At 35.3% G+C, this 10786-nt stretch overlaps 1 protein-coding gene across 1 annotated transcript; it reads right to left on the reverse strand.

The window, feature by feature from the left end:
• Positions 1–4684: 4684 nt before the first annotated feature.
• Positions 4685–6705, reverse strand: LOC115626788 (tryptophan 2,3-dioxygenase). Its single transcript, XM_030522254.1, has 6 exons — positions 6589–6705; positions 6356–6516; positions 6158–6291; positions 5471–6080; positions 5305–5398; positions 4685–5229 (listed from the first exon to the last, which is right to left on the reverse strand). Exons 1-6 carry the CDS (start codon positions 6612–6614, stop codon positions 5112–5114), a joined length of 1143 nt encoding a protein of 380 aa, XP_030378114.1. The 5' UTR covers positions 6615–6705; the 3' UTR covers positions 4685–5111.
• Between the last annotated feature and the right edge of the window lie 4081 nt (positions 6706–10786).

A 10786-nucleotide genomic window follows, 5' to 3' on the forward strand; every position in this document is an offset into this window, starting at 1 on the left:
CGAAACAAAGTGAAAAACTTCGTCATCATTAGTGTGTTATATTCAATTTAATGTTGAACCATATTAAATATTAATATGCACACACTTCAAAAAACAGATAGTTAAACTTGCTATATTCCATAGTAAATTATAAAAGTTTTCTCAACTTTAATTTGAATTCGACTTAAATATACTAGAAATAAATTAAATTTCAATGACTTGAATTCTCAAGTCGGTTTTCAGCGGTTGTGTGGTATAAGTATAAAGTGGAACCGCTTGACATACAGATATGGTCGTTAAGTATGAGTCAAGTAACACTTACTTCAATCAGCTGCTCCTCACTTCTAATATTAATATTGATCCAAAATATTTCCATACTAAAAGGCATAAAAAACATCAAGAAAATTAATTCATAATAACAAAGAATTTTAATAGTACTTTCTGCTAAAAATAGGGTTCTATACAAAAAAATATATAAATAAAACATGCAGTATGAAAATGTCATTATTGAAAAGAGTTAAAAATCCAGTAGAGTAGACAAAAAAAGTGGCGAAAATATTTTATAATTATGAAAAATTAACCTTTGCGTGTATCAAACCCACGTCTCCACATCATCCCTTGTGATTTAATATCGTCACACTTTAAATTTAATATTTTAATATTAAAATTTAAGTTTGCACACTATATTTACTAAAACACACGATGGTGCAAAATCGATGGTAAAAATAGTGAAATCTACGTGTAAATATTGGAGTTTCCCTGGTTTTTTTTATCAGTATAGAAATAGGCCTCAAAGGTTCTGTCCACAATATTTCCATTTATATTCAACGAATGTTAGTAAGACTTCAATAAATCGTTTATTGTTTAGTTTCTCACATTGTTGTTTTCATGTTTCAAATCAGCTTAAGTCACTTGCTGCACAAAAAAAATGCTTTTGCTAAGGTTTTAAACGGCTGTCCTGAAAATCCATAAAGGATATTAAATTTCCGAAATGTAGACGTTGAGATTATTTTCATAAATTATAAAGACCACATATTTCAAAAACAAACAAAATTTCCACATTTTTTGAACAAATCCAATGCCATATAATTTAATAGTTGTCCTAAATAAAGAATAAAGATTTAAAAAAAGTAAGAGATACAGATACAGTATAATTTTTAACTACCATTGGCTAATCCTCATTACCTGCCTTCCTCCCTTGTAGCTCAGCTAACAGTCGCTGCGGCTCGTACCTCATATTGTGGTCTACCTACATTCATTTGAACTTGCCACTACTTGAGGGTTGTGAATTTTTAAATTATATGCGGCAATTATCTGGAAATAGCTATAACAATGCTCTGCATACGTCCCCAGATACTTCTGTGCATCATGTGCGCTTTAATTACCAAACAAGTAAGCAAATAAACGTAAATAAACTATTTAGAAAAGCGCAGGCTAGAACTTTTGAATTTGAAATGTTTGTGGACCGTAATGCCAGTGATTTGATGGCATGACATTAGTAACTGGACCAATTGAATTGAACTTACATAACCTTTGGAAACGATGTTAATTTTGTGCCATCAGCAGTAAAATGTGTCTGCCCCAAGCAGCTGTTATATGTAATATGTATACGTATTACCGAGCGAGTTAAAGTTTCCAGCAGGATGACCTCAATTCAACAAAAAAATACACGTACTAGTAAATATATAAATATTAATTGCACTCAAGTGTTTAGTATTTGTTGATGCTGCTGCTCTTGTCGATTCCAATAGAACCTGAAACTTTTGTGTGCTTATCAATTTTGTATATAAAAAAGGCCATTCAAAGAGGTTACGGCTTATTTATTTATATTTTACGTACGTGCTAGAATGTGTTTTGCAATAGAAGTACTCGTAGTAAGTATATACCTACTCACGAATGTACTATATTTATATTTTTAATAATGCAATGCATTTTAAAACGATAGCAGCATTCCATTTCCATTTGATGTAGCGCTGAAAAATGAATTGATTACAATTTTAAACGATATTCGCGCAATTAATTGCTACATATTTCTAATTAACAATTGGAAATGAAAAACCACAAATACTTAAGCATAGCTAACTAGAAGACTAAATAAAAATAAATTCAAATTTTAATGTGTAGTATTTTGTTTGAAACGGCGAAGAAAAGAAAGAAGGAGGATGAAGAGGTCACACCCCGCTGATCTTGCCAATAGATTTATATAAATATAATTAAATAAGACTAAGCTCCTAGTTAAACTGTATTTGTATTTTTCTATAAGTTTAATTTAAGTTGTTGAAAATAATAACATTATAATTAAAGTTTTTCATTTATAAAAAAAAACAAGTAAAAAAGCTAAAGTCGGGTGTCCCGACTTTGAAATACTCTGTACATATGTTTACAATAATTATAGAAAATAAAAAAAATTAAGAAAATAAAAAAAAAATATGATCGATTTTACCTCTCTCGGTATTCGAACTCACGTAAAGGGTGTATAATTGCACATTTACATAGCAATTGCGTCTGTGTGAGTGTATGTATGCCTATGCGCATCAATTCGTGTCTGTGTAAGCATTTTCGCAGTCAACCAAACAGCAACATCAACAACAGCCGCGGGCAGCGCTTGAGCAGCGCTGCAGCAGCGCTGCATCAGCAAATATATTTATGGCTATAACTTCTTGGTAAATCGGTCTATCATAATGAAATTTGTCATACGGACACATAATAACTAACTGGGGGTATTTCCAAAATTTTAGTTCGAAATTCCAAGAATTACGGGAGTTACGATTTGCGGGGTAGAGGGGGGAGGGAGGGGAATTCCAAAATATACATTTTCTGCGTATTCACATAAGGCATCTGGGACTAAAATTTGGTGTTCCTAGGTCTTATAGTCTCCGAGATATAGGCGATTATACGAATGGAAAATCGGGAAAACCCCCATAGGGGGGAAGTGGGGGGGAAAATCAAAAAAATAAAACAAACTCGTATAGAATACACACATAACGCATCTTCGTGCAAAATTTGGTGTCTCTATCTCTTATAGTCTCTGAGATCCAGGTGTTCATACGGACGGACAGACGGACAGACGGACAGACGGACAGACAGACAGACAGGGCTAGATCGACTCGTCTCGTCATGCTGATCAAGAATATATATACTTTGTGGGGTCTGCCACGCCTCCTTCTGCCTGTTACATTTTTCAGCTCCCGCAAACCTAATATACTTCTGTACATTTCATGTACAGAGTATAAATAGCAAGCTTAAACATTATAGGAAGGAATAAAAGATGCAAAAAATACAAAATGTGTGTTTATTAATCAATTCGAAAAACTAGAGCAGGACTGTATATCTCTTGAAAGGTTGTAGGAGAAATGACAGCCTTTAAAGAAAATCACTCTAATTACATTTTCTTGACTGTAGAAGCATCCCCTCCTAAAAGTATGCAACAAAAATGTGGAGTATAGATGTGCATCGAGTTGAAATACAAGTATATGCGATATTGTCAATGAATATTGATTAAGCTGATACTTCATTATAATTAATTTTTTTTGAACAACAGCAAGAGTAGTTGTTTATACTCTGTACATGAAATGTACAAGAGTATATTAGGTTTGCGGGAGCTGAAAAATGTAACAGGCAGAAGGAGGCGTGGCAGACCCCACAAAGTATATATATTCTTGATCAGCATGACGAGACGAGTCGATCTAGCCCTGTCTGTCTGTCTGTCCGTCTGTCCGTCCGTATGAACACCTGGATCTCAAAGACTATAAGAGATAGAGACACCAAATTTTGCACAAAGATGCCTTATGTGTGTATTCTATACGAGTTTGCTTTATTTTTATTATTTTTTTTTGATTTTCCCCCTCACTTCCCCCCTATGGGGGTTTTCCCGATTTTCCATTCGTATAATCGCATATTTCTTGGAGACTATAAGACCTAGGAACACCAAATTTTAGTCCCAGATGCCTTATGTGAATACGCAGAAAATGTATATTTTGGAATTTCCCTCCTTTCCCCTTCTCTCATGCAAATTGCGATTTTTTCTAACTCCCGTAATTCTTGGAATTTCGAACTAAAATTTTGCAAATATATGCGCATAGGCATATATACACTCACACAGACGCAATTTCTATGTAAATGTGCAATTATAAACCCTTTACGTGAGTTCGAATACCGAGAGAGGTAAAATCGATCAAATTTTTTTTTTATTTTCTATAATTATTGTAAACATATGTACAGAGTATTTCAAAGTCGGGACACCCGACTTTAGCTTTTTTAACTGGTTTTATCTTTCATTAGATCGTCATAATTCTCCTCTGTCTTCATATGCATGCGACTCCCAAAGAGCTATGCTTGCTTTTTCTTATCAACTGGGAATTCAATTGTATTACTATTTTCAGGGTTGTCAGAGTCATGTAAAATTTTAAATATTCTTAAACATTATTTTTCGTGCAAATATTTGTATGCTTCATAAATAAGAAATCTTTTGTAAGCAAATCAAACCCTGTATGTATGTCCCTGTCACTTAACTAACCTAATAACTAAGGTAAGGTAAAAAATAAGGTAAAAATATATCAGCGTTGCGGCATTAGATTGTAATCAGTAGAAAAATATGTAATACCATTTACATTCATCAATGAAGGATAAAACATGACTAATAAATATTAATCAACAAGCTATATTTAACAAAACAAAACATAAACTATTGACAATGCTATGAGCCTGCCGGTTTTGAAATAGTCAAAAACATTCGTTACGCTTTCAGATTCCATTTTCAATCAAGCAAAAACTAATTCCGGAAATAATAATTTTCTGTAAATTCCGAATAAGTGTGATTTCTAATATACCCATTTACAATATACAAGTGATATAACAAATCTTAATAACTAAATAATAAAAAAAATAGTATTAACTATTCTTTCCACTTCTCTTTCCTTCTCTTTCTCTCTGATTTCTAATATACCCATTTACAATAGTGATATAACAAATCTTAATAACTAAATAATAAAAAAAAACAGTTCCATTTCTGCATCCGATTAACATTTTCTCGCGCATCCTTGTCTTTCTCTCGCACTCGGTCTCTCGGTGTCTCGGTGTCTCGCTCTATCTGTTTCTCGCTCTCTTTCTCTCTCTCTGTCTCTGTGTCTGGTTCAAGCGCTCTTGTTGATTAGTTTCTTGCGTATGGTTTCATCCAGTGGCGGAATTGCCTCGCGCGGTATCAGAAACGTTGACAAGTTGAAAAGGTCCAGAAATACCTTGTAACGATCGCTGCAAAAACAACACCAGTACAATGACTTTCAATTTGCTCGTAGAGACAACAACAAGAGGACAACCTTCACTTACCTGAGTGTTGAGCGAAGATATTGATAGCCGGATGAGCCACCAGTGCCAAGCTGCTGTGAACCAATCATGCGTTGCACCATAATAACGTGATTATCTGCAACAACAAATAGACGATATACACACGTATAGTTGATTGTGATCAGAGATTAGTTGGGGCCAAACATACAGCGCCACTTGGTGATCAGCGAGTCAATGTCCATAAGCAGGGTCAGCAGCTGATGCGGCTGACTGAAACGGGGCTCGTCCCGGTAGAATGTAATCATGATGGCGCCCTGCAAGGCCAGGTGACTGAAGCGTCGATCGCCACGCTTCACCAACGCCTCGTGGACAGCGGGATCGAAAATTGAGCGATAGACCTCGCGTCGCTTCTCAATGTCCATTAGCCGATAGTCTCGGGCCCGTTTAACTGGCTCTAGCATTGCCGATTGCACCTGAGAAGCCAGAAACTGATCAACGCTATGTTGAAACTTTTCCCAGAAATTAAAACCATTCTCCTCCAGACCTGGCGTCCGCTCAAGCCAGCGCTGTACTAGCTCCAGCAGCGAAGGCTCATCCTCTGAATTACGTATGGCATTCAAAGCCTCCACATCATTGCCAAAAACATCCGAGTACTTTTGATTGTACTTCACACGCTGCTCGGTTAGCACACCAAGCTTATTCTCAATCAGACGAAACTGCATTGATTGGAAGCCGGAGGCGGGCGCCAAATACTTTCGAAAGTCCATGAAATCCAGCGGGGTCATAGTCTCCAGAATAGGCACTTGATCCACCAACAACTGCATGGCCACAATAACATAAATTATGTATTGATATGAATGTAAAATTTAATTTAATTTGCGGCTAATCAACATACCTTTAGTATGAGCACAATGCGATTTAGTCGCTTGACAATCTCCAGCGTTTTAGTCTCATCAATAACCTCCGCATCGAGCATGGCGCGTATGGAGTCCATTTCGAAAATAATTTGCTTAAACCACAGCTCGTAGGCTACATATATAGAGGTATGGGAAAATGTTAAATCCAAACTAAACACTGCAATCCCTTTACCCACCTTGGTGCGTAATTATGAACAAATGCTCATCGTGGACCGGCCGTTTATCCTCTTTGGAGAGCATGCATTGCGCTGTCAAGATCTTATCCAGCATCAGATACTCTCCATAGATCTTTCCCTCCTCATTTGACAACGGCAGGGCCGAATCATCGTGATCAGCACTATATAGAAATCACAGGAATTGATTAGTTGACAAATATGCCTTTGGGGTACGAGTATGACATACGACCTACCCGTTTCCTGCATACGGACAGCTCATGACCGTTTAGCGAAAATTCTGTGCGTTGTTTGTAAAGAAATCGAAATCGGGAGGCGAATCCAAAACACGTCTAGTAGTAGGCGCTGGCGAACTAACTCTGAATTGCACGGCGCTTGGCGGGCACCGATAAGCCCTAGTACTTGGCTCTCACAGTTCCAATCGACTGCGCAGGGGTCTGTCGTCGTCGTTGTTGTTGTTGTTGTGATTACCTCTCAACAGTTGTTGTTGCTGGTGTTGATGCCGACAATAATGCTGATGCTATGTCGCCCCTTATCTGCTGCCGTTGCTCCATAGAGTCAATACGTCAAGTGTTTATCAATAGTTTTCTTTTTATTAAGAGCACGATGCTGAAAAAAAGAAGAAACGCTTAAGCGCAGGAAGTCTCCACGCAAAATTCGTCGATTATTTCTTCCGAAAAAAAGGTTAACCGGCATGAAATTGGCATTGGAATTATAATAATTTCAAGGTGCTTCAAGAGAGACAGGAAAGCTGAAAAATATGGCCCGACTTCAATCAGCTTTTTATACTCTGTACATGAAATGTACAAGAGTATATTAGGTTTGCGGGAGCTGAAAAATGTAACAGGCAGAAGGAGGCGTGGCAGACCCCACAAAGTATATATATTATTGATCAGCGTGACAAGACGAGTCGATCTAGCCCTGTCTGTCTGTCTGTCCGTCTGTCCGTCTGTCCGTCTGTCCGTCCGTATGAACACCTGGATCTCACGAAGATGCGTTATGTGTATATTCTATACGAGTTTGTTTTATTTTTTTGATTTTCCCCCCCACTTCCCCCCTATGGGGGTTTTCCCGATTTTCCATTCGTATAATCGCCTATATCTCGAAGACTATAAGACCTAGGCACACCAAATTTTAGTCCAAGATGCCTTGTGTGAATACGCAGAAAATGTATATTTTGGAATTTCCCACCCTCCCCCCTCTCCCCCGCAAATGCGATTTTCTCTAACTCCCGTAATTCTTGGAATTTCGAACTAAAATTTTGCAAATACCCCCAGTTAGTAATTATGTGTCCGTATGCCAAGTTTCACTATGATAGACCGATTTACCAAGAAGTTATAGCCATAAATATATTTGCTGCTGCAGCGCTGCTGCAGCGCTGCTCAAGCGCTGCCCGCGGCTGTTGTTGATGTTGCTGTTTGGTTGACTGCGAAAATGCTTCCACAGACACGAATTGATGCGCATAGGCATACATACACTCACACAGACGCAATTGCTATGTAAATGTGCAATTATACACCCTTTACGTGAGTTCGAATACCGAGAGAGGTAAAATCGATCCAATTTTTTTTTTATTTATTTTTTTTTTTTATTTTTTATAATTATTGTAAACATATGTACAGAGTATTTCAAAGTCGGGACACCCGACTTTAGCTTTTTTACTTGTTTTGCTGTAATCTCAAGTAATCAACATTATCGGAATTATACTTACAGAGCATTTTTTATCAGATGTTAGCCTATAATGGTAAGATGTTTTAATAGGAAATAAATAATACTTTGAGTTACGATATCGTCATAATCTGCGAAGAGTGTCTAAGAGTCCAATGACAAATATACTCTTCATGATCTTCAAGTCTTTGTGCTATGTTTGTTTTCCCTAGCTATTTTGGCTCTAAAGCTCTTAATTCTCATTTGCCTCAATGTGCTCAACTGTTTTGAATGACATCGTGATTTCTAAGTAGTTTCTCATTAGGAAATAATGTACACGGCTATTAAATAATCTATACGGTACTAAAGAGTACTACCTTAAGCTGATGTACATACTTATCCGAACAATCATTGTACACATTTATCTTTTTTTTGGCCGATAACTTCTCATATTATTTGGCAGGCATCCCTTCCAAAACGGGGCCAGGCTATTTCGAAAGAAATACTTGTATGTATATTGGGAAAGTTGTCGCTGTTTTTTTTTTGTTGAAAAAAAAAACAACCAAGGTTGAGGCAAAACAGCTTAATCTACCATGATTTTATGTTTAAATGTCTGTACAACAAAAATCGTTCACTTCTTGCAAGAATATAGGATTGATGTCATATGTCAGCAACGATGGCAGTCCTTAAGCCTTCATGGAGCACTAGATGGACATCACATGGAGTCATGATGGTTCCAAAAGGCTAACCGGAACGTACTACTTGTGTTCATAGCTGGTATGGGAGTCACAGGCTAGGGACGGAGGACGGTAACTATGATGATGATGTTCGAAGCTCGCAGTTGATTGAGAAAATAGGTAAACGGGTATATAAAGAACATACATTTTGCTTTTCATATATTCGTTCTGTTTAAAATTTATTTGTGAGTCATTGGCTCAGTCATATTTTGGAATTTGTTATACTTTGCTGTTACACAATTAAATTTATTATGTTTTTCCTTGCCGTTGCCATACACATGTATGATGATGCATATGTACATCTTTTTTATATTTTCACTTAAACTACGTTATATATATGTGGTATATATATTATTTGTTTAGCCCTTTGTTGCATGCCATAATCATACCATAATTGTTATTATATCAATCGAATACACTCATGTATGTGTACATACTTATATATTTTGTATATTGTATAATTTCAACTGTTTTTGCACACTTAAAAAAAATAATTAGTTATACATTGCTGATATTTACCGTACATTTAAACCGAAATTTGAAACTTGAAATTCATGCGGTACCTTGGAGTTTTATATTGAATTTTGCATTAATGCCATTTATGTATGTATTACATAAACATTGAGTATTTATCCATGTAGTATGTATGGTAACAGCAAATACTATTCTATGTATTTATATATATAATTTAATATGCAAATCGCGCTGCATATTCTTTGTTGGATTTGTTTTTGGTTTTTGTTCGGTTTGTCTCCCCCTTGAACGGTAGAAATGTCGCTCAATTCTTATGTATATATATGAATATCTTCAATTGAATATCTTCATATCCATATACACTTCTATGTGTGTACTCGTACATATACATATGTATATATATGTATATATAAATATTCTTACGCTATTTAACTAAGTTCGTTTTGCGCTTGGCTTTTGCTCTCTTGCTGGCAACATTTGGCGCGATTTGTCTCTCTTTGCGTTGTCTGGTTTTGAATAATAAGTATATTGCATCTTGAAGACTCTTTCTGTTCTGCCTACAACCAATTATGTGCTGGAATATATATATAATATATGTATGTACTTGTTATAGACATAAGCACAATATGCATTTCTTGTCATTGCCATTATTTGCAAATAATAGGCATGTTGCTTCAATATATATACTATACTACTATATGTATACATATATAGTATAATCTGTTTGTTCGCTTTTGAAAATATGTATTTCTGGTTTTGTGTGTTGCGCATATTTTGTTGTTACCTAAGAATTTTCTGTGTATGTGTTGCATTTTGCACATCAACTATTTACTCAGATATATGTATAATTTATATGTGTGTGTGTGTATATATATATAGTAACCATATTTGTTATTTATATACGTGTATGTGTATGCTGAGGCGTAATATTTAATGCTATTTCAATTTTTTTTTTTTTTTTATACCTGTTTCAAGTTCAAGTTTCCAACTGCATCGCCGCAACTTTGGCACTGTTACGAGTACTTAGGATTAGTTTTATCAATTCAGTGAAATATCATAATAATAATATTAAGCATACGAGTATGTCAGAGTGTACTGTAAACGAAAAATAATCGAATGTGTGTGGAAATAAAAACACAGGAATAAACGTGTAATTTGAAACTTATTGGTTTATTTCACAAAAAATTGGAAACGTCACTGGTAAAATCAAATAAAACTAATTACATTTATTTAAAATATATATGTGTGTATATTATATAGTCATCTATATTTTCATATACCTAGTCCTATACCATAAAACTATACATATTTGGTTATATCGTGATTTCTAAATCGCTAACCTTTGAATATAAAACAATTTAGCTTCACTTCTTCTCTTCTCTTTACCTTTTCCTAATTGTTAAAAAGAGTCAAACGTTATGGGAGTTCGCTAAAGCAACAAATTGCACTACATTTAATTATATGTATGTATAATTGCATTTAATTTATTTAATTTAGTGGATTTTCCAAATCAAATGCACTTTTCATTGAGCAAAAATGTTAAACAGTTAAAACACAAATATCAAGACGAAAAAAA

Source organism: Scaptodrosophila lebanonensis, unplaced genomic scaffold (assembly GCF_003285725.1).
Source record: "Scaptodrosophila lebanonensis strain 11010-0011.00,11010-0021.00 unplaced genomic scaffold, SlebRS2 tig00000089-arrow-pilon, whole genome shotgun sequence".
NCBI lineage: Eukaryota > Metazoa > Arthropoda > Insecta > Diptera > Drosophilidae > Scaptodrosophila > Scaptodrosophila lebanonensis.

Bases quoted from the DNA above. Each gene is read 5' to 3' on its own strand.
- LOC115626788 (XM_030522254.1), bottom strand. From the start codon at position 6,614: ATGAGCTGTCCGTATGCAGGAAACGG. The intron at 6,517-6,588 runs GTAGGTCGTATG...ATTTCTATATAG, and splicing joins TGTCCGTATGCAGGAAACGG to TGCTGATCACGATGATTCGG. The intron at 5,230-5,304 runs GTAAGTGAAGGT...TTGTTTTTGCAG, and splicing joins TATCTTCGCTCAACACTCAG to CGATCGTTACAAGGTATTTC.